Here is a 25,837-nt window from a genome sequence, read left to right as displayed (position 1 = left end):
TCACCAGTATTCGTTGAGCTCCATCCTTCTATGCACCACTTAAAGAGCTTATATTATACAGAAAGTGAAACAGACACATAAATAGGAAGTATAACTTAATGGCATGTATGCTGTCCTGAGTCTCTGTAGGGGTCTCTGGAATGAGCATCCACAACCTAACTTATTTAAACTGTACAGTGTAAGATCAGGGGGGGTTAAGCAAGCATCAAAGGAAGCCTTCATGAACCTTTTTTCATAGGTTCATGATACAGGAAGCTGATAAAGCAAGACCTAGAGAAGTAGAAAAGAATAATAGGTAAAGGGTTTATCCTCCTGAAGGAAGAATAATGCCTCCTTTAGCCTTGAAAGGAAGGAGTCATGGGGCAGCCTCCCAGAAATCCATAAGCATCTGTTAAGTAGTCTATATAACCATTATTCTTCCTACACAAGATGCTAAAAGCAGAATTTCTTCATGTTTCAAAGAGTAAATCTTCCTTTCTCCTTCTCAGTGACAGGAGTAATCTTGGAATGGTTTAGCTGAGACAAAATCACTAAGTATTTGAATTATAGTACTTTCAGTTACATCCAGCCAACTGTACCACCGCGTTTGTTCTGTTTCTTACACTGAGCTCATGCCAATATACCAATCTTTGCTGTAGTGATAAAATGGTTAATATGAATTGGACCATTGCTAGGAAATCTCTCCTCTTTGCTCAGAAACTGTTTAGAACCTTGGCTGAGTTCTGATGTAAAACCACTGAGAGTTTATGAGGTGGTATTGTGCAGTCAAAGAAAACTTTCCAAAACGAGAGCTTTTAAAAGTGATTACTGCAAGTATATGCCATTATTCTTAAAAAAACAGAAGGCAAGAGATTATTTTTTATTTTAACTAAAGTACATTTATGATCAAAACATATTCTGCCCATCAAGAGAAGGTAAGATTCTAGCCTTGGGTTCAGTTGATCAGTTGGGCTCAGCATATGATCTAGTCAGCCAAGAAAGGTAGCTGCTAGGACTCTTCAGGGAGAGACTTAAAGCAGTGCTGTAACTGAACGTGGCAATCCGGACCTCCTTTGCTTGAGTCTGTTTCACCGTCTCCATATACCTAATAGGCTACTTATCCAATTGGTGTCTACTCATGAATTCAGGGGTCAGCCTCTGCAAGTGAAGTAACTGTTCCACTGTAGCAACTTTACCACCAAAAAAATAAATAAAAAATAAAAGCAACTTTACCAGTGTTGGCTTAAGCTCAGGATATAAGGTCTGTGGCCATGAGAGAAAAACATGTTAGTAGAAGAAGTAACAACAACTTAATTTCAGTAAGCTACAGAGTTTAGAGGAATAAAACATCCTAATCTTTAGTTTTTGTGAGAACAGACTCTAACATCTCTTTGAATTTAAAACTTGGGTAGTCTGACAAATTACAACAGTAACTTTTAGGGAAAGAAACATGTGTTAGATGTATTCTCAACATATAGAATGGTTCATACTCAACTTAGTGTGCACACATATGAGTGAATATACGCACATCCTCCAAGCATTCAAAAGAGGTCCATACTGGGCTTCATTTGCTTTCCAAACAACTTGCAAATATGTTGGCTCACTGTGTTCAAACATCGACAGCAAAATAATATTTCAGATTAATAAGTTGACATTTAAAATACCAGATTTCAAACCGTAGTATTCTCCTGAGTTTATCATAAGTTAGTTTTCAAGAGGTGTCTTGATCTGTTATGCTGTTAAGCAAGCCTAGAAAGATAACATGCCACTAAATATGGTGATAATCCAAGAGAGAAGCAGTATAAAAAGCATCAGGCCCTGGAGGAAGGCCCTCAAGCAGCTGGTCTTCAGTGTTTACTCTGAAATATATGATATTTACAAAGCAACAGGATCTGCATGTTTTTTTTTAAAAAAAACATAACCATGTATGTATAGAACAATTTCATATATATATATTCTTTTTTTGGTGGTACTGGGGTTCCTGGAAACCCTTCTACCTCCGGGCTACACTCCCAGACCTATTTTTACATTTTTATTTGGAAACAGGATCTCTTAAACCAGAGAAGCTGGCTTCGAACCTGCATGATCCTCCTGTCTCAGCCTCCCAAGCGTGGGGATTACAAGCGTGCACCACCATGCCCGGTGAACAATTTTATATTTAAATATGAGGTTTGGACCTTTCTTTTCCTTTTTTTCAGTACTGGGGATAGAACCCAGGGGCATTCTACCTCTGAGCTATACCCCCAGCCCTATTTTTTATTCTTTATTTTGAAGCAGGGGCTAACTGAGTTGCAAAGGGTCTCACTAAGTAGCTGAGGCTGTCCACAAACCTCTTGTTTCCCAAATGCTGGGATTACAAGCATGCAACAACACACCCGGATTTTTCTTTCCCTTTTTTAAAATGTTTTATTTTTAGATATCAAAACCTCTGGGAAACACTGAAAGTAGTAGTAAGAGGAAAATTCATAGCACTAAGTGCCTACATAAGAAGAATAGAAAATAATCAAATAAATAACCTAATGACACAGCTCAAAGTCCTAAAAAAAAAAAACCAGAAGCAGTCTAACCCCAATGCCAGTAGAAGACAAGAAATTAATAAAATTAGATTTGATATCCTTTATTCTAAACTGCTATTATTTCACATCTTTCACAATTTTCTATACCCACCTCCACTGTTATGCTTTTCCCTATCTTTGAAATAGCTGCTGTGTCATAAATGTAGGTTTTCTGAAACCTGACATAAATTATATTCCTAGATTAAAATAGATCCACCATATGATCTGACTAAACCACTCCTGAGTGTTTGTCCAAACGGTTTGAAATCAGAGAACTACAGTGACATATGCATACCCATGTTCATAACAGCACAATTCATAATAGCCAAGATATGGAACCAACCTAGGTCTCCACCAACAGATGAATGGATTGCAAAATTATGGGAAATACACACAATGGAATTCTACTCAGTTATAAAGAAGAACAAAATCATGTCACTTGCAAAAAAATGGAAAGATCTGGAGAACATTAGGTTAAGTGAGATTAGTCAAGCACAGAAAGAGAAGGGACATATGCTTTCTCTAATATGCCCAAAGTAGGGAGTACTGGGTTTACCAGAGGGACTCCAGATAATGGAAGGGAAACCTCAGCAAAGCTAGAAAGGAAGGGTAGGCAAGGAAGAAGGATGATGTTGATTAATGGAGGAGCTCCATTCAGATATGTGTATAAGTATGAAAGTAGCATGGTCAACCTGGACACTCACTGTTAAGAGAGTGAGAAATGGAAGTAGGGGAAGGGGAGGCACTAAGCACAGTCTAAATGTATACCATTTTTAATATGTTCCACATAAAAATAAAATAGGCAAATAAATAAATAAATAAAATATTGTAATAGTTCATGCAAACCAAACTGTTTTATATAAAATTAAAACATATATGTTCAATATTCTCTACAAAATGTACGTTTGTTATGGCTGGACTAAGAACAATTAGACTCAAAAATATGCTTTAAAAGATATGATAGCAAGCAAATATTCATTTTATATTAGAGGTTTTCCAATGACTACCAAAAATAACTGAATTTTCTAATAAAAAACTAAAGCACAAAAATATTTAAATGATAGTTACATTGAAACATTTCCTTTATTTGTTCAAAATAGGTGGGTTTGAAACCCCAGCAGGAAAAAAATATTTAGTTTTTAAGTGACTCAGCTTGTTTTTTCTTACATATAATTTTGCTACATAAATGAATCATTATTTTTTCATTTTTGTGTTGAAATTTTTAACACTGACTGTACAGCCAAAGTCTTATCTCTTTAAATTACAAATAAAAATTCCATATTTCTTCCACAGGTAAGGAAGAAGACCTTCTCTGCAAGGATACCACTGCAAATGAAAAATTAGAAAGGAGTAAAGAATATACATATCAGTGGCTTCACACACAGGTTGGGGTTCATGCTGCAACTGGTTCCAAAAATATGAAATGGTGAGATCATTTCCTTTAAATTAGATTTTTGTATTGTAAATATATCTTGAAAAGTAAAGCCTAGGTTAATTGTGCTAAAACAAACATGACTTTATAGCTAAAAGCCAATATACCACATTGCCAGATTATAAAAAAGGCTTTTCATATAGAATAAATTCAATTATTCTTTATATTTTTCATCACAAAATATTTGGGAAAAGCTTTATTCCATAATGCTTAAATCCCACAGATGAACTATACAAATTATTCTGCTTTATAAAGTTAAAGTATGGTATTCATTAACTGTTTCTAAATGTCAAATGTAAGTTGTATTTTAGTTTATTTGTGTTATTTACAAATGTTTTATTTAAAATCCTAATTTAAACCCTCAAAAATATATATAAATTAAGTTTTTATATATGGTACATTCTGTTTATTTAATTCCATTCAAAATATGAAAATGATATATCAAAATTAATCATGAAATTAAGCATTTTATGATTTTAATTATTTCATATTTTACTATAGATAAAATCAATATTTAAGAATCTTTATTTTTAAGTATGCAAATTAGTGCAAAAACAATTTAGTTTATGACAGTATTAATCATTTTAGCTTAATACATAGTATAGCATCCTTAGAACTAAAGAAATCAAATACAACACAATCAATTGCTTACTATATCTATTAAGCAGATATAAGTGGTCTTATTTAGAAACTTAAAAACATTAATATAGATATAGCATAGTAAAAGATATTAATGAAATGTTTTAGGTGAATTTTATGTATACTCAAACAGTAAAAAATACCATTTACTAATAAATAATCTGTATTTAAATAAATGAAAAGTCAGCAATTGATTATATAATTTCTTTTTTAAGTATATGATATATAAAGGAATATTTAAGAAAAATTATTTTAAGAATATAAGTTCTTTTTGTGTGTGTATGTGTGTTACTAGGGATTGAACCCAAGAGTATCCTAAGTCTCTCTAAGCTACACCCCAGGCCTATTTTATTTGTTTATTTTTTTTAAATAGCATCTTACTATGTTGCTAAGGATCTCTTAAGTTGCTGAAGCTGGCCTCAAACCAGTGATCCTCCTTTCTCTGCCTTCACATTACAGGCATGTACAACCACTCTTGGCAAGACCTTCTTAAGTTAAATGTCAGTGTTCTGGTTTTAAATAGGTTATTGTAAATGTCAGCATAATGTACTAACATACTTCAGCTATTTGAAAGATAGAAAGTTTTGCCGGGCGTGGTGGTGCAGGCTTGTAATCCCCGCGCTTGGGAGGCAGAGACAGGAGGATCGCGCTGGTTCGAAGTCAGCCGGGCTGGCTTAAGAGACCCTGTTTCAAAAAATATATAAAATAGGTCTGGGAGTGTAGCCCGGAGGTAGAAGGGATTCCAGGAACCCCAGTACCACCAAAAAAAAAAAAAAAAAGAAAGAAAGATAGGAAGCTTTAACTTAAAAAAATAATGTATGAACAATACATTTAAATTTTCTGTAAGTTATTATCATTATTAATATTTTCAGAATTTTTCTCTTTAAAGTGTTTATATATGACAAAAAGTGTGATATTAAGATGTTATTTATACATTGAAATTTTATGTCAAGCTTAATTTAAAATAATGATAGAAAGATGTAAATTTGTACTTATCTTTGCATATAACCTAATTTAAGGAAACTATCACTTCTATTTTATTTCCAAACTTTGGGAAATTTAATATTTCCTAAAATTTTTATTTGGGCAATTCCTTTACACTCATCCTCTACACTTACATTATGATCTCTGTTTTTGTCACTGTAGCAATCGCTTCTTGCCCGAGTTAGATCCAGATGTACTTAATGGTGGAAGAGTTCAACTTGTGGTAAGAAATGTGTTTAAAGTTATAGAAAAATGTTGTAGAAACCAGTGCTCAATAGAAAGAATTTTAAAATATGCCCATAATTTGTTTAAACTGTGAAAATATTACAACTGTATCTATTTGGGATAATCTCAAAATATCATGTGTTTAAAAACCAGACGCCCCCCCCAAAATAACATGTTTCTTGACTTGTGATATATTTTTACAATATGACATTGTTTTAAAATAATAATTTTATTTGACAGATATAAAAATATTAGCATAGTAACATTTGAAAATAAAATTAATCTGGATGGGAAATTGCTTAATGAAATTATTTTCTTGAAAACTTTAAGAGTAACATTCATAGATTATACTTGAGGGAAACAGCAAACTACTTTTATAACTTAGAAAATCAAACCATATAAAAATTAACAATAGAGCCAGGAACAGTGGTACATGCCTCTAATACTGGTATTTGGGAGACTAAAACAGGAGGATTACAGATTTGAGGGCAGTGCCTGCTAATTAAGTGAAATTCTGTTTTGCAATTAAAAAAAAAGGCTACTGTAGGTCAGTGTTCAAATGCCACAGGATTCAATGCCCAGTCCCACACACAAGAAAGAAAGAAAGAAAGAAAGAAAGAAAGAAAGAAAGAAAGAAAGAAAGAAAGAAAGGAGGGAGGGAAAGGATAAGGAAATGACAGAAGGGGGGAAGTAAACAAAAATTAGCAAGTAGTGTGAGTTCAACCATTCTAACATAGAGTGGAGAAATAGTACAATAAGTAAATTATTGGTTCATAGGGACAATCTCATTCTAAATATGGTGATTAAAATGTAGACTCTAGATAATAAATTTTCATGTACATTGCTAAATTTAGTTGTATTATATGCTATTAGAAGTAAGAGTATATCAACAAAAAACAAGTGCTAGAATAGAGGCAATCTTTTCAACAAATGGTGCTGAAAAAACCGGCTAGCCATATGTCAAAAATGAAGCTAAACTTCAGCCTCTCATCCTACATATTAGTCAACTAAAGATGGATAAATGATTTAAAAATTAGACCAGAAATCTTGCAACTACTAGAAGTGGTGTAGGATTAACTCTCCAACACATAGACACGGGTAGAGATTTCCTCAATAAGCTCCCCCAAAGCTCATGAAATAAAAACAAAAATTAATCAATAGATAGCATCAGATTAAAAAACTTCCATGTAGCAAAATAAACTATCGAGAACCTAAAGAGAGGGCCTACTACAGAATGTGACAAAATCTTTACCAGTAACTCTTTCGATGGAGGATTACTATCTAGAATATAAAAAAGAACTTTAAAACTCAACTCTAAAATGACAAAGAACCCAATAAAAAAGGAGGGCAATGGATCTGAATAGATACTTTTTAAAAGAAGAAAGATAAATTGCCAATAAATATATGAAAAATGTTCAACATCATTACCAATCAGAAAAATCCAAAACAAAATGATACTGAGATTCTATCAAATTCCAGATAGACTTTCAATCATCAATAATACAAATAATAATAAATGCTGGTGAGGTTGTAGGGAAATAGAAACTATTATACACTGTTGGTGAGATTGCAAATTATTACAGCCAATATGGAGATTAGTATGTTGGTTTCTTAAAAGACAGAGAATGCAGCCAACATACCCCACCATACCACTTTTGATGATCTTTCCAAAGAAATTGAAATCTGATTACAATAGAAATATATGCATTTTCATGTTTATAGCAGTACAGTTCATGATAGCCAAACTATGGGAGTAGCCTAGGCATTCAACAGAGGAACGGATTACAAAATTATGGTATATACACAGAATGGAATTCTAGGCAGCCATAATCAGGTCATTTTAAGGAAAATGAATGAAGCTTGAGAATACGCTTAGTGAGATTAGCCAGTCACAGAAAGTGAAGGGCCATATGTTTCCATTCATATATGGAAGCTAGAGAGAAACTGAGAAATAAAGAAAACTTCAGATAAATGAAGACACAAATAGAGTATCTTCTCTTTCTCCTCCTATGGAGGAGACATATTTGTCACTCTGAACTTCAGTATAATGTACAATTTCAATGGGCCAATAAAAAGGAAGGAAGGAAAGAAAGGAGGGAGTAAGGGAGGGAGGGAGGGAGGGAGGGAGGGAGGGAGGGAGGGAGAGAAATTGGTGCTTTAGTTTACTAACACCATGCATATTGACTACTACACTTTGGCACAAACTTGTCAGTGGTCATTTTGGAACAAGAACAGAGAGCATAAAAGTGCCATAAAATGCCAGGATAAAACAAATATTTAATTATTAATTTCATAAAAATGAATGAAAATTAGATTATTGTGCACATGAGTCTTTGAGATTAACCCTCTGTCACTTAGCCTTTTTTCCAGCCCCCTTTGTATTACACTGTATACAAATATATGACAAATAACAATGATAAATTTTTTTCATATTGAAGAGATACACCTAAACACAAAAACAAGTAAATGTTAACAGTGCAGAAATACAGACATCATTTTTGTGTCTGAATAGAGGCAGAAGAAGAGCTCAGTGACTTATGTCTAAAGGACAATGAGCTGACTGAATGCCCAGCATGAGTTTGCAGTAGGGAATGAAAGCATCCACTTGCGTGGGTACACCAAGACACGGGGCAGGTCAACGGCAGGGCTTTCCACTGCTGCAGTTCCTTCCTTGGAGCCACCTGCTTATGGATTAAACTTTTGGAATTGTGAACCAAATAAACCTTTTCTCTAACTTATCCTTGGTAGATATTTTGGTCATGGCGATAGAATAAAGACTAAGATAGGGAGAGATGGACAAACTGGTTTTAATATATATATGAAAATGCAAAGGACCAAAGGAAATAGCCAATACAATCTTAAGAACAGTACAACTTTCACTACCTGATTTCAAAATTTGTTATTGGCATAGAGATAGCAGAATCTTTCACTGTGGGGGGGGGAGATGCCAGAAAAGTATTAATAAAGTTAATTGATTTTTTGTAAGGTACTAAAGCAATTCAAAGAAAGGAAGATCTTTTCAATAAATGATACTGAACAACTAGATACCTACATGGAAATAAGAAAAGAACCCAGTGTCCTCTATTTCATACTATACATGAAAATTAATTTGAGATGAATTATAGATGTTAATGTGAAAGCTACAATTATATAATATATTGAGGAACATGTAGCAAGACACTTCCATAAGCATGTAATTGGCAAAGATGCCTTATACTATAATAAGCATAAACAAATGAAGAAAAATAAAGATGAAAACAAATTGTACTTCAAATGTCAAACCAGACAGTAGGAGAAAAATTTATATACTTTTTCTTTTTTATAACTATATGAAAATATGTTTAATGTTATTAATCATTACAAAATAATTAAAGCCACTATGTGTTATCACTATAAACCTATTAAAGTATTTAAAATAAAATTTACAGAAATTACAAAATGCTGACAGGTATGCAGAGTGATTAAATCTCTTGTAAAAAGTTTTATCAGTTTTCTGTAAACAGATGTTAGTATGACCTAACAATTTTGCTACTGGTCACTTTTCCTACAGAGAGAAAACTTCATTTTTTAAAAATTGTACAATAGAGCCAGGTATGGTGGCACACACTTCTAACCCAAGTACTTGGGAGGATCACAGATTCATGGACAGCCTTAGATACTTAGTGAGGCCCTCTGCAACTTAGACCCTGTTTCAAAATAAAGAATAAAAAATAGGGCTGGGGGTATAGCTTGGAGGTAGAATGCCCCTGGGTTCTATCTCCAGTACCACAAAAAATTATAATAAAAAGTAAAAAGCAGCAATCAAAAAGACTCTTAATACATGCAAAGACCTCTGTGGAGCTCAAGAACAGTATGTGGCATTAAATGAGCCATTCTCAAAAGGTTATATACTGTATGATATCACTCATGTAACATTCCCCAAATCACATTTTATAGTGATAGAGAACACATTAGTGGATTCCAGTGGTTAGTCTGGGGAGAGACTATAACTATATAAGATAGAAAGATAATTTCTTTGGGGAGATGGAACAGTTCAATACCCTGATTGTAAATTATCATAAGACTCTTTTTAAAAAACTACTATGCTCAACATTGTTAGCAATCTGAGAGATGCAAATAAAAAACTACCCTGCGATTTCACCTAACTCCAACTAGAATGGCAATCATTCAAAACACAAACAACAACAAATGCTGGTGAGGATGTAGAGAAGTAAAAACTCTAAAACATTATTTGTGGGATTGCAAATTAGTGCAACCACTATGGAAAACAGTACAGAGGATCCTCAGAAGAATGGGAACAAACTTACCATATGATCCAGCAATAGCACTCCCAGGTATCTACCTAAAAGAAAGGAAACCAAACTACAAACTAATGCATGTGTATCTATGTTGCCAAACTATGGAATCAGCCAAGATGTCCATCAACAGATGAATGGATTATGAAACTGTGGAATATGTACACAATGGAATTTTACTCAGGCATAAAGAAAACCACAATTACATCATTTACAGGGAAATGGATGAAACTGTAGGAGATTATGCTGAGTTAGTCAGTCACAACAATAAGAAACTGGCTATTTTCCCTAATATGTGAAAGCTAGGGAGAAATGGGTAACAGGAGGAACTCCAGATGAAGAGATTCTATAGATGAGCAAATAAGGCAGCATAACATAGGGAATGGGAGGGGTGAAGAGGAAATTCCCTAAAGCACATGATGTACTTTAACAAACATATCAAAGTCAGTCACTAAGCCAAGCATGGAAAGGAGGGATGGGGAGGGGAGGGGGTGAGGATTGGGTAAGGGCTAATTGGGTGATGTGTGCATGTATGTCTCCACCATCTTTTATCCCATTAAGATGTATGACTACAATGAACCAATAAAAACTTTAAAAAATTAAAAATAAAAAAGACTACTATGAGGTTGTTAAAGTGACCACTCACAAGATTGAACAGTGCAAGACATGCTTTTCCAGTTACAAGTTCCAAACAGGAGTGCAAACAAAATTAAAACTTTTGTTTACAGGTATAGGATAAGGAATGCTTGAATTCAATATTAAAGAGCTTCCCTTAAATCATCCAACAGAAATGAAATGATCAAATTGCTTTTTCATGGTACAATTTTCTTCAACGCACTTTCCTTTATGGGCAAACTGCATCCGCAAGTTGGGTCCCTTACTCAGTCACCACCCTTGATCCATGAACATAGTGATGAGTTAGGATCAGTACTAGCTCTGGGAGGTCCGACCTTGACAGAAAGCCTTGGATTTTGAGTTCTGCCTTAGCCAGTGTACCTGAACCCTACAGAGAATAGATAAAGCAATGGGCTCTTTACAGTCTCTTGTCATATAAAACCAGAGGACAAATGGACTAACAGCTCTCCCCCTAGGGGCAGGCTATGGTGGTGGAAGATGTTAAGAACTTAAGTCAATGAAGATTTGGCTCTGAAAATTGGAGACAAATTGAGGTTTAGGATCAATAAGAGTGCAAGAGCTTTTCCCCAGTTGTATATTTTGAAACATTCAACTATCATTGCCCTAGTTTTATGTAATGTACTAAATTATGTAGTTATTTGACTGTCAAGTTATTTTAAACAGCTGTTGCCTTGGACTTCAGTTATTTAAAATAAATTCAGGTATGATGTAGGAAAGTATCCCTTTCCAGGTGGGAATTTGACACCTGCATAAACCTGATGGTTTTGGTAAGTACCTTATTTAAATAAAAGCACAAGGTTATCTTTTTTCTCCAGACAAGATGACATGATTATGCATCCTTTAGGTTAACCTAACTAAATGAAATTTTTTCTTACACATTTTTAGTATTGTCCTTTCATAGTATTGTTCTTAGATTTTGATCAATTCTATGTCTAACTTTGAAACTCCACTTACAATGTAGTATGTTTTCAATGAAAAATTCATAAAGTAACATCCAAGTGTTTCATGGTTTGTTGAGAAGGTAATTTTAAAATAAGCAAGTTTCCTAAAAAAAAAAAAAGACTACTCTGTCTAAAAACCAATTGATTTAGTTGTCTGACTATCATGCATGCTCTTATATAAACCTAGATGGCATAGGTCGAACATCTAACATAGCTTCTTGATAAAGCAGGAGATAAAGTAAATAAGAGATGCATGAGGCGCCTGCTGGTATAACACAGGATACTACTTTATAATAACCTTTTACCTTTATAAGCAGAAGTTCATGCCACTATAGTGAAAAGGTATCATACGAAATATATAAACCAGTAAATATCATAGTCTATTATTATCACTATCAAACCTTTTATAGTGTGCATAGCTGCATGTACTATAGTTTTATACAACTGCCAGTGCAGTAGGCTTGTTTACACCAGCATCACCACAAAAACAAGGGATACATTGCACTAGGAAGTTGCAGTGACAATGATGTGTCTGGGCAATATGCATTTCTAGATAAGCTTTTATTCATTGAAATTATATGTCATAATGAGGGTCAGAATGATAAGGAGATACGTACACACATGCACACAACACTTGGTATGTTTCCTTAAGATCTTACCCCATCCCCTCTCTCATTCATATAATATTAAAATACAATTCTATGATCCTATGGGACCATGGTCATTCATATTGTTTATCGTTGACTGAAACATCGTTATAAGGCACCTGGCTGTACTCTAAAAGCTTTTTAATACGTATGTATAGTAAAACTGCAAGGTAGCTTATGAATCAGACTTCATCTTTATAATATTTTATGTCTTTTTAAAAAAAATCTTATTAACTACATAGGTATTTGTTTTAAAAGTCTACTGTTTAATATGTCTTTACTTCCAAAAGTACAAAATAAGCCAAGGATGGTGACACACTCTTATAATGTCAGTACTTGGGAGGTTGAGACACAATAACAGGTTTAAGGGCAGCCTCTGCAACTTAATAAGACCTTATTTCAAAACAAAAAATGAAATAGGGCTGGGGGTCTAGCTCAAAGGTAGAATGCCTATGGGTTCAATGCCTAGTACCTCAAAAAAGTACAAAAATTGTCATGTGCTTCCGTTAAATTTTACTTCTAAATTTGATTCTTTATGTAATCAAACCTAACGAGTAACTGAATCAGTTGTTTTTTTATTTGGAAGAAATAATCTTTTAGATATTAATGACTGATAATTATGAGATTTTTAGGAAGGTATTTACAAATATTTTTGTGATGAGTAGGTATCATTTGAAAGAGGGTAAGATTACATTTTCTAAATAATTTTAGTGAAATTATGTCATCAAATTGAAATAAATAAATTTTATTTTTAAATTTTTAAGCCTATAATTAAGCTCTCTGTCACATGGAATTCCTTCTGTGGTTAATGATTTATGATTTTCCTGGTTATCTATTTAGTCTCACCTAAATTGTAGTGCTTTGGTATATCCTCTTTTTTTTAAAATTTGTTTGTTTGTTTTTAGTGGTACTGGGGATTAATCCCAGGGGCATTCCTACTCTAAGCTTCACCCCTATATTCCCCCTTTTTTTGAAACAGAGTCTTACTAGGTTGCTGAGTGTCTCACTAGCTTTCTGAGGCTATCCTCAAATCTGTGATCTTCCTGTCTCACCTCCTGTCTCAGTCTCCCAAATACTGGTATTATTGGGTATGCCACCACAGGCAACTCCTCCTGATCCTTGACTGGTTTTCTTTAAATCTTAGCATTGCCGGGCGTTGGGAGGCAGAGACAGGAGGATCCCGCTGGTTTGAAGCCAGCCTCGCTGGCTTAAGAGACCCTGTTTCCAAATAAGAATATAAACTAGGTCTGGGAGTGTAGCCTGGAAGTAGAAGGGTTTCCAAGGAACCCCAGTACCACACACACACACACAAAATAAACAAACAAACAAATAAATAAATAAATAAAAGCTTAGCATTGATGGAGCCATCTAATAGGAAGGTTAGGAATGCACTGTATTGACTGAATTAAATTTGAAAGAGGAAGATCACATTTTATATAAATAATTATAAATTGGAAGCCAATTTTTATTTAGTTCATTTCAGTTTTCTAATAATATTTTGAAACATTATATCATTAGCCAGTTATATAAAAAATTAACTGACATTAGAGAATGACTTTTATTCTGAATTTAGCATTAATAACAATTACTTAAAAATAATAAATGTGTGAGGAACTTCATATGTAAATTAAATCATTAGCTATTCTACAATATATAAATATTTCAAGTATAATATACAAAATAATTATATACATTTTATCAGTTAAAAATAAACTGGGAAAAATGTAAATTCATTAGCTGATTTATTCATTCATATTTGTGAGTGGGAAGAAGGTAAGAAGAGGAATATAAAGAAGGACAAAGATCTGAATTTGTTTTATTTAATTAATCAATTTATTTATTTTTATTTGCAGTATTAGGGATGGAATCCAGGGGCATTCTACCTCCGAGCTACACCCCTAACCCTATTTTTTATTCTTTATTTTGAAACAGGGTCTCACTGAGTTGCAAAGAGCCTAAGTAGCTGAGACTGGCCTTCAACCAGGATCCTCTCCTCTCAGCCTCCTGAATTCTGGGATTACAAGCATGTCCACATTAGGCCCAGCTTCAAAGATCTGAATTTGAAAGAAGATGATTTTTACATTCTGACTCCTTGAATCATCATATGTTAATAGCTTTTTAATTAAAGTGATGGTTCCATGTCTTTATTCTGCTGTATTTAAATTTTCCTCACAACTAACATTTAGTAAAACACTTTTTCACAGAGTTTCAAGCATAGTATAGTTTGGATTAAATACCAGCCACAAAAAGGACAATTTTTTTCCATAATGGAATCTCTCCCACTTCAGAGCTGAATCCTGATCAATTTTTTTATGATACTAGATATTCTGCAAAATAAATCTTATAGGCATAAAGTAATTTTTTTGACTTTAGGTTTAGTCTGAAATAGTACTTAAAGTACAAAGATAAGTTTAGGTCAAGTAGGTTATTTTTATGCCCTTAAAATTATATACCTTAAAATTCCTATATATTTAACATTACCCGATTGCCCCCAATGACTTAATGTACAATATTTTATATTAACAATGATTATTTAACAAACAAAAATTATCAATGTCAATCACTAAGCCAAACATAAGAAGAAGGGAGGAGGAAAAAATGGGGCAGGAATTGGGTAAGGGCTAATTGGGTGATGTGTGCATGTATGTCTCCACCATCTTGTACCCCATTAAGAAGTGGGACTAAGCTGGGGGTGGTGGTACACGCTTGTAATCCTTGCACTTGGGAAGCTGAGACAGGAGGATCACACAGGTTCGAAGCCAGCCTCAGCTGGCTTAAGAGATCCTGTTTCCAAATAAAATATAAAATAGGCCTCGGAGTGTAGCCTGGAGGCAAAGGAGGCCCCTGGGTTCCATCTTCAGTACCACCAAAAAAAAAAAAAAAAAAAAAAGTGGGACTAGAGTGCATCAATAACTAATTTTTTTAAATTATTGTAATGAAACAGTAGGGATTGTGGTTATTCAGCACACAAATATGAAATGAAAACTATTTCAAGGAACTTTGTTAATAAGATTAATAATTTGTATATGTGATAAAATATAAATATTGCAGAAAATAATCTAGTATGACATTTCTAACATTAAATTAAGAACTAAATAATATACTTGGTAAGTAAGTGATGCTAAGCTGTTTAAAGTTTCACCAGCTGCTTTTAAGATTGATTTTCATCAAAATTACTGTACTAAAATGTTTTCTTTTGTTGTACAGACTCAAATAGCAAACCTCAATTTTAAAATCGGCTCCTATTTGCAAAAAATGCTTTGACATAGTGCATTTGTTCTGCCTGGGCAGCAGTAAAGGATTGTGGTATCATTTTGAAGAAGGTTGTTTGACAGAGCCTGTTTGTTTATTTGGGGTAATGTGAGCTGCATTCAGAAAATGCCATATTTTGTTTCATGATTGTATACATTCTCTCCCATTGCTCCCAGGCAAGACTTGTAAGCAGAGAAGACACGGATTTAGACCTTTTTTCCATGACCAGTGGAAGTGCTTTGTCTGTGAACAGAGAAAAAAAAAGTCAGGCACACAGACACTCAGCGGGATCTTCAAGTAAGTTGTGGTTTCCTTCAGAATTAATTTAGAAATCACAAATGAATTGATGGAACCTAATGCCAACAAGCATTCTTTTACAGATAGGGGGTAGGATGCTAGTGATCACAGCTGCCTAAAAATGCATATTTGAATTTTTTTTCTTTAAATGTCTTCTTTGGTGTAAACAAAATTAAATAATTTCTAAAAATGAACAGCATCCATTTTTATTTAATTTTATTGTGTGATTCAGTGTTTTCCATCCCCAAGTCTGTGAATTATATGAAATTAATTGATTATTTATTTATTTTTCTTTTTTTCTTTTCCTTTTTTTTTTTTTTTTTTTTTTTTTGCGGGTCTGGGGACCTCCGAGCTACACCCCCTGCCCTATTTTTTATCCCTTTTTTTTTTTGTGGTACTGGGGTTCCTGGAAACCCTTCCCCAGGCTACACTCCCAGACCTACTTTTTATATTTTTATTTGAAAACAGGGTCTCTTAAGCCAGCACGGCTGGCTTTGAACCTGAACGATCCTCCTGTCTCCATCTCCCAAGCGCAGGAATTACAAGTGTGTGCCACCATGCCGGGCAGATCATTTATTTCTAAGAAAATTTTATTAGGCTATTTTTTAAAATTTAGTTTTATATATTGGTGTCTTGCAATATATGTAGGTTAAATTATTATTAAAGGAATGTTTCAAATACAGCAGAATTTTAGGTAATATGTCAAAACATACTTTAAAAATCTTTCTCTTACCTAACAGTTTGATTATGTCTATTAATGATGACATATTCATAAAGCTGCCACACATACTATTAACTTTAATTAGAGAAGATAATGTTATTTTTATATTTTTATATACATATTTTATATGTATATAACAACAAAAGCTGCAATGCAGTTATGAACTCTGAAAAAATGTAAGCATTTGTAAAATATCTATATATCATGGTATTTCAGAGTAATGTAATCTTTCAAAGTCTTTAATTTAATTTAATTTAATTTACACCATAGCTATTTTTAAAGTGCTAATAGAACATTGATATGAGAGGTATTTTATTTGATGTTATACTTTATTTCCCCCAAGCATAATGAAACTCAAAAGTCCACACCTAAAGTTATACTTCATTGTAATTATTCAGTTTTTCTTAAAAAAGTGTTAATCTTCATTGACCTTGTAGTTATATTTATACAAAATTAGTATTTGACTTAATGTTAAAATTTTCAATGGTCCAGATATTTTCCAGATAAATAAAAATATTAAAATGTTTCCTTTTCACATTTCATCTAGTTATTCTGGTTCTATTAGAATACAGTCATTTAAATCCATTAATACTTGCAAATTCATTGTGATAAATTTTAATTTGCTTTTTGAGATAAGTAGTTTTGATATGTCTAATTTAAAATATGAAGTGAGTGTTGTGGCACATGTCTGTAATCCCAGTACTTGGGATGCTGAAAGAGAAAAATCATAGTAAGGCCAGCCTCGGCAATTTAGCAAGATCCTGTTTCAAAATAAAAAAATAAGATAATATAAAAAAGAACTGAAGATATAGCTCAGAGATAGAAGATAGAATACCTCTGGGTTTAATATATATATATATATATATATATATATATATATATATATATATTCATATGTACATATAACTTCTAACTTCTCAGGCATATATATATATATATATATATATATTCTGTTTCTCAAATATATGTACATATATATTTCTCATCCAGTATATATATTTCTCAGATTTCAAAGATCATAAAGTGCTTGAATTTTCCTTACTTCAATATGTATAGCATCTAGTCATTGGAAGGTTACTCTTTGGGTTAAGAAAGAAATACTTTAGGTTTATTTACCTAAATGAAATTATTCATTTAATATAAGTTTCTTAGATATTGATATAGAATAATTGTATCAGTATCCCAATATACATTCCATTTCAGAAGCACTTAATTAGAGTCACATATAAAACAAAAACAAAAAAACACACAAAATAGCAGAGATTGCTGAAAGGACAAATCAGAAATTTAACAGTAGAAATGGCACAGGATTTTCCAAAACAATGTAGAGAGAGCCTGAAAGAAATAAACAGATAAACAAAGAATCTGACACCCTGAATAGGCATCAGAAAAAAGCTCTGAAGAAAGTGAAGGATGCAATCATTGAAGTAAAGGCACCAGTACAAACTATTAACAATAGATTAGACCACATGGAAAATAGACTCTTGCTCTTAGAAAATGATTGCTCCAAAAATGAACATATAGCATATAATTTAGAAAAAACAAATCGGCAGCATAAATTGGACATTGAAGAGATATGGGCCCATCTTAAAATAGCTAACCTAAGAATAATAGTAATAGAAGAGAGAATAGAAAATGAAATAAAAGGGAACAACAGTCTTTTCAAAGAAATAATATCAGAAAATTATCCAAACATAGTAAAATAGGTCAATACAAAGGTAGAGGAAATTTATAGAACCCTTTTTAGACAAGATGCAAGAAAAGGAGCATCACACCACATAATAGTCAAACTGACTACCATAGAAGCTAAGGAGAGAATCTTAAAGGCAACAGAAGCAGAAAACCAAGTGACATTCAGAGGCAAACCAATAAGACACTCCAGAATTTCCAAATAAAGACATGAAAGCAAGGAGGGCCTGAAGCAACATATTCCAAACTCTGAAAGAAAACAATTTGAAGCCAAAAATTTCTTACCCCAAATTCCTTTCTATCTCTCAAATTTGATGGGGAAATAAAGATCTTCCACAAAAACAGAAGCTGAAAGAATTTATGTTTTCCAAAGCAGCACTAGAGAAAATACTCAGAGAATAACTGCAAAGAAAAAATTAGTAATAAACAACAGAACCAGAGAAACGATAATTCTCATCAAACAAACAACTAAGCAAAGAACAAATACTACCCCAAACAGAAGTTGAAACTTAAAATGTTAGGAATTAAAATCATCTCTCAGTAATCACATTGAATATAAATCACCTCAACTTTCTGATTAAAAAAACATAAGGTTGCAAAATAGATTAAAAAAACAGATTTAATCTATATGCTTAATGTAAGAAGCACACCTACAAGTAAGGAAACTCACAAACTAAAGGTAAAGAAAGGGCTAAAGCAAGGTAATTCATGCCAATGGAACAGGAAAACAAATAGAAAAAGCAACAATAATATCAGACAAATTAGACTTCAAGCTTAAGCTTATCAGAAGAGACAAAGCAGGTCTTTTTTTTTTTTTTTTTTTTTTTTTTGTGGTCCTGGGAGTGGAACCCAGGGGCTTTCTACCTCTGAGTTATACTCTCAGACCTATTTTATATTTTATTTGGGAACGGGGTCTCACTAAGTTGCTGAAAGCCTCACTAAGTAGCTAAGGCTGGCTTCAAACTTGCGCGATCCTTCTGTCTCAGCCTCCCAAGTACTGAGATTACAAGGATGCACCACCACACCCAGAAAAGCAGGTCATTTGTTACCGGTAAAAGGAACAATACACCAAGAGGAAATAATGATAATCAACATTTATGCCCCAAACATTGGTACAGCCACATTAATAAACTCTTTGTGACATTTAGATACATATAAATCCTAATACAATAATACTGGTAGATCTCAACACCCCCCTCACTAGACTGAACTGCTAGACAAAAGGTCATTAAAGAAGCCTCAGATCTAAAGAACACCATAAACCAAATGAACCTATACATATACAGAATATTTCATCCAACTACAGCAGAGTTCACATTTTTCTCAGCTGCTCATGAAACCTTCTCCAAAATATACCACATCCTGAGCCACAAAGTTAGCACTAGCAAATTCAAAAATGTAACATACTCTTTTCATACAACAAAGGAATAAAACTAGAAATCAATTGTAAGAATACCCAGATTAACCACATAAACACTTGGAGAATGAACACCACACTGCTGAATGAGGAATGGGTCATAGAAGAAGTAAGGGGTGAAATTAAGAAATTCCTAGGAACAAATGAAAATAGAGATAGAACATATAAAAACCTCTGGGACACCTTGAAAGCAGTATTAAGAGGAAAATTCATAGCACTGAGTTCCCACATAAGAAGAAAAGAAAATCACCTCAAAGTTCTTGGAAAACAGGAACAGTCTAATCCTAAAGCAAGCAGAAGACAGGAAATTATTAAAATCAGTGCAGAAATCAATGAAGTAGAAAATTAAAAGTACAGAAAATAAACAAAACCAAAAGCTGGTTTCTCAAAAATAAAAGTAAATAAATAAGGTAGATAAACCACTAACCAAGCCATGACACATGTTTGTAATCCCAGCATTTGGGAGGCTGAGACCGGAGTATCGTGAGTTTGTGGCCAGCCTCAGCTACTTAGTGAGACTCTTTGCAACTTAGTGAGACCTTGTTTCAAGATAAAGAATAAAAAATAGGGCTGAAGATGTAGCTCAGAGGTTCCATCTCCAGTCCTGGGTTCCATCTCCAGTACTGGAAAACAAAACAAAACAAAACAAAACAAACAAAAAAACACTAGCCAACCTAACCAAAAGAGAGAATCAATACAAATTATGAAAATGAGAGATGAAAAAGGAGATATTACCATCAACAGTGTGAAAATCCAGAGGAATATCAGAAATCACTTTGAAAAATTGTACTTCAACAAAATGGAAAATCTAGAAGAAATTGACAAATAACTAGATACATACAATCTTCTAAATTGAGTCAAGAAGATATAGAAAACTTAAATTGAATAATAGTAATCAAAGAAATTGAGGCAGCAATAAAGAACCTACCACCAAATAAAAGCCCAGGACCAGATGGGTTCCTAAGTGAATTTTATAAAACCTTTATAAAAGAGCTAATCTCAATACTTCTCAATCTATTCTGTCAAGTACAAAGAAATGGATTCTCCCAAATATATTCTACAAAGCCAACATAACATTAATACCAAACCAAGTAAAAACAGCTCAAGAAAAAAAAAACTGGGCCTATATTGTTGATGAACTTTATGCAAAATTACTAAACAGAATACTAGCAACATGCATTCAAAACCATGTCGAGAAAATCACCATGACCAAGTAGGGTTCATCCCTAGGATGCAAGGCTAGCTCAACATAAAAACGCAATTCATGTAATTCATCACGTAAACCAAACCAAAGACAAAAATCACATGTTCATCTCAATCGATGCTGAGAAAGCATTTGAAAAATCCAACACCCATTTATGTTAAAAGCACTACAGAGAATCAGAACAAACATACCTCAACATCATAAAGGCAATATACAATAAGTCCACAGCCAACATCATATTAAATGGGGAAAAAACTACAATATTTCCCCCTAAAACCAAGAAACGGATGTCTATTATCACCACTTCTTTTCAGTACAGTACTTGAAACTTTAGCCAGAGGAATAAAGTGAGAGAAAAAAAAAGGAGTACAAATAAGAAAAACACTAAAACTATCCCTATTTGCAGATGACATATATATATATATATATATATATATATATATATATATATATATATATACTATACCTAGAAGACACAAAAGACTCAGCCAAACTGCTTATAGAACTGATCAACAAATTCAGCAAAGTATGCGGATAAAAAATCAATCTTAAAAAAATCAGAAGCTTTCCTGTATGCCAAGCATAAATCCAATGAAAAAAATCCCCAAAACACTTCCATTCAGGATATAACACAGAAAAATAAAATACTCAGGAATAAACCTAACCCAGGAGGTAACAGACCTCTACAAAGAAAATTATAAAATACTGAAAAAAGAAATAAAAGATTACCTTAGAAGATGAAAAGATATTCCATATTCTTGGATAGGCAGAATAAATATCATTAAAATGGCCATACTTCTGAAAGTGATCTACAGATTCAACACAATACCCATTAAATTACTAATGTCATTCCTCACAGACATAGCAAAATCAGTCCTTAAGTTTATTTGGAACAACAAAAAAACCAGAATAGCCCAATAGTTCTCAGCAACAAGAACCATGCAAGAGGAATCACAATACCTGAATTCAAACTATACTACAAACCATAGTAATAAAAACAGCATGGTTGGCACAAAATCAGACACATAGACTAATGAATCAGAATAGAAGACTCAGAAACAAATCTGTATACTTACAGCCAATAGATTTTTGACAAAGAGGCCAAAAACATACACTGGAAAAAAGATAGCCTCTTTAACAAATGGTGTTGGCAAAACTGGTTAACCATGTGCAGAAAACTGAAAATAAAGTCTACTTCATCACCTTGCACCAAAGTCAATTCAAGAGGATCAAAGCCCTGGAAATTAGACTGGAGACCTTGCAGCTCCTTGAAGAGGGCATAGATCCAACACTGCAATACAGAGGCACAGGTAAAATATTCCTCAACAAGACCCTAAAGGCACAAGAAATTAAAAGGTTCAGTATATGGGATTGCATTAAACCGAAGAGCTTTTGTACAGCAAAGGAAACCATCAAGAACCTCAAAGAAAGCCAACAGAATGGGAGAAAATTTTTGCCAACTATTCCTCCAATAGAGACTAAAATCTAGAATATACTCAAGAAACTCCCCGCTAAGAAAATAAATAACCCAATCAAAAAAATGGGCAAGTGAACTAAATAGACACTTCACAAAATGAGAAATTGAATAAATGTTTGAAAAAATGTTCAATATCATTAGCAATTAGATAGATGCAAATCAAAACTATCCTGAGATTTTACATAAGATCAATTAGAATGTTAGTCATTAAAAACACAAACTTGGTGTCCTCTGCCCCACCCCACTTCCCCTGAACCCTCCTCCTAACAATCAGTGTTTAGGTTGACCATGCTACATTCACACTTATACACATATTTGAATGTAGCACCTCCATTAATCAACCTCAGCCTTCTTCCTCCCCTACCCTTCCTTTATAGCTTGCTGAGGTTTTCCCTCCATTATCTGGAGTCCCTCTGGTATCTCTAATACTCCCTAATTGGGGCGTATTGGAGAAAACATATGTCCCTTCTCTTTCTGTGCTTGGTTTATCTCACTTAACATAGTTTTCTCCAGGTCCTTCCATCTTCTTGCAAATGACATGATTTTGTTCTTTACTGCTAAGTAGAATTCCATTGAACATATTTGCCATAATTTTGCAATCCATTCATCTGATGATGGAGATCTAGTTTGGTTCCATATTTTTGCTGTTAGGAATTGTGCTGCTATGAACATGGGTATGCATATTTTACTGTAGTTCTCTGATCTCCTTTGGAAAGATATCCAGGAGTGGTATAGCCAGATCATATGTTGGATCCATTCCCAGTTTTCTAAGGAATCTCCACACTGATCTCGATAGCGGCTGAACTAGTTTGCACTTCCAACATCAGTATAAAAAAGTTCCTCTTTCCCCACATCCTCGCCAGCATTTTTTGTTATATGACTTCTTTATGCCTTCCACTCTGATTGGGGTTAGATGTAATCTCAGCATAGTTTTGATTTTCATCTCCCTGATGGCTAATGATGTTGAACATTTTTTCATTATCTATTGGCCATTTGTATCTCTTCTTTTTTGAAGTGTCTATTCAATTCAGTTGCCCATTTGTTGATTGGATTATTTGTTTTGCTAGTGTAGTCTTTTGAGGGACACCAAGTACTGTGTGAATGTATGCAATTGTGAATATAATCCACATTATGATGTGAAACTATAGTGTATCAATAAAATTTAAAAATGAAGAAAAAAAGAAACTATGTAGTTTTGACTCAGAAATTTTACTTATGGGGTACATTTTTTTGTGGTACTGGGGTTCCTGGAAACCCTTCTACCTCCAGGCTACACTCCCAGACCTATTTTATACTTTTTATTTGGAAACAGGGTCTCTTAAGCCAGCGAGGCTGGTATCGAACCTGCGCGATCATCCTGTCTCTGCCTCCTAAGCGCGGGGATTACAAGCATGTGCCACCACATCTGGCATAGGGTACATTTTTAAAAAATAATTACAATTATGGGTAAAAATAAGAGAGGTAAAAATTCATTAAAACATTTCAAATTATGAAATTAAACATCCTACATTTCTGAGAAGGGAGAATGGAGCAAATTATATTACAGGCATACAATGAAAGGTCATTCAGGAAAGATATGAAGACACTACTAATGTGAAAACAGTTAAAATAAAAAAAAAATTAAGTGGTAACAAAAAAAGAAACACAAACAACAACAAATGCTGGCAAGGATGTGGAGAAGTGGAAACTCTAATACATTGTTAGTGGGATTGCAAATTAGTGCAACCATTTTGGAAACAATATGGAGGATCCTCAGAAGAATGAAACAAATCTACCATATGATCCAGCAATATCACTTCTGGGTATCTACTCAAAAGAATGGAAACCAAACTACCAAACTAATCCATGTCTATCTATGTTCTTAGCCACACAATTCACAATTGCAAAATTATGGGACCAGGAAAGATGTCCATCAACAGATGAATGGATTACAAAACTATGGGAAATATACACAATGGAATTTTACTCAGCCATAAGGAAGAACAAAATTGCATCATTTACAGGGAAATGGATGGAACTAGGGAACATTTTGCTAAGTTAGCAAATTAGTCAGTCACAAAAGTTAAAAATTGTTTGCTCTCTCCCTATTATGTGGTAGATAGAAAAAAAATCATAAGAAGAACTCCAGATGAAGAAGGAGAAACCATAGAGGAGTGAATAAGATGACCTAACTGAGGGAGATGGGGGGGGGTGGAAATTCCCTAATGTGCATGATGGACATTCACAAACATGTAAGTCAATCACCAAGCCAAACATGAGAAGGTGGCTGGGGGCGGGAATGGAGTGGGAATTGGGGAAGGGCTAAATGAGTGATGTGTGCATGTATGCCTTTACCATCTTGTACTCTATTAAGATGTATGATTACAACTCACCAATAAAAAAATCAAAAATAAATGAAATAATTGTGAATAAAATTCTAATTAATTACAATAACCTATTATAATATCAACACAATATAACAGGAAGGATTTTAAGCTCTGGTATCAATTATAACTTATTCTTTAAAATGGGAATGAAGTACCTACCTTGTATAGTCATTGTTATGATCAAATATAAAGCATTTACAAAAATCCTTAAAACAGAATTAATTAATAATTAAGAAGTATTCTTTGTAATCACCATCTATACAGATTTATTAAGGAAGAATCAATTTAGATATTGCTATCTCAAATATCTAGACACAGGGCTAACTGTTTTAACTTATAAGAAACTTACTGCAGATAGTTGCTTAACCAAAATACTAGACTTAGCCTACTATCCTGTAAAAATCTTTAAACCTTCAAAGGTTTTGGATCTTAGCCCTTCATGGCCCTGTCCCAACCACTTACAGCTTTGATATTTTGAAGGCTCTTTTTCCTCCAGCTCTCTCTCTCCCTCAAAACTTGTCACCTTGTTAAAGCTAAAATATTTCTTTTTGCTTTGCATGCCAAATCTGTAGAGTAGTTTATGGGCTGCCATTGTAAAACTCTTTTCAAGCCTTTGAACTTTTCTAGATAGTTCTCTTTCAATGTTGCTATAATACTGTAACATATTTTCTCTCTATATAATCAGATAGATTTAGGTTTAAAATCACAGTTTCTCCATCACATACAAGTCATATTACTTTGGGTGAATTATTTAACCTCTAAGGATTAATTTGCTATCTGCAAAATGGGGGTAAAGTTTATTTCCTAGGGCATTATCGAGGAAGAAATTAGTAAAGACTGTGACATATTGTCTAGCATATTGTAATGCTTTGAAAGAAAGTATCTGTTGTTTTTATGATTGTATGCTTTATGTTCCTGTCATGCAACTTTAACACGACACCAAAGTAGGATTGTCTTTCTTTTCTCTGTGTCAAATAAAACAAGAACCAACATACGTTTAGCATGCTAGCTATTTCAAGGAATAATGTATTTTCTTAAAGAATTTCTTAAATTTTTTGTTCCTTTCCTTTTAGTACTTACT

The 25,837-nt window shown here is 33.5% G+C and overlaps 1 protein-coding gene across 1 annotated transcript in view; it reads left to right on the top strand.

Annotated features, from left to right (window-relative positions):
- Positions 1-25,837, top strand: part of LRRIQ1 (leucine rich repeats and IQ motif containing 1) — a gene marked incomplete at both ends in the record, with an annotated part of 216,869 nt that overhangs the window by 173,738 nt on the left and 17,294 nt on the right. The window contains 3 exons of the mRNA XM_080704824.1: positions 3,828-3,960; positions 5,752-5,812; positions 15,762-15,882. Of these exons, the coding sequence (XP_080560950.1) occupies positions 3,828-3,960; positions 5,752-5,812; positions 15,762-15,882 (315 nt within the window). The remainder of the gene's footprint in view (positions 1-3,827; positions 3,961-5,751; positions 5,813-15,761; positions 15,883-25,837) is intronic.

Source organism: Muscardinus avellanarius (assembly GCF_963383645.1).
Source record: "Muscardinus avellanarius genome assembly, chromosome: 11".
NCBI classification, from domain to species: domain Eukaryota; kingdom Metazoa; phylum Chordata; class Mammalia; order Rodentia; family Gliridae; genus Muscardinus; species Muscardinus avellanarius.
Note: the sequence above shows the minus strand (reverse complement) of the source record. Positions and strands in the feature narration are given on the sequence as shown.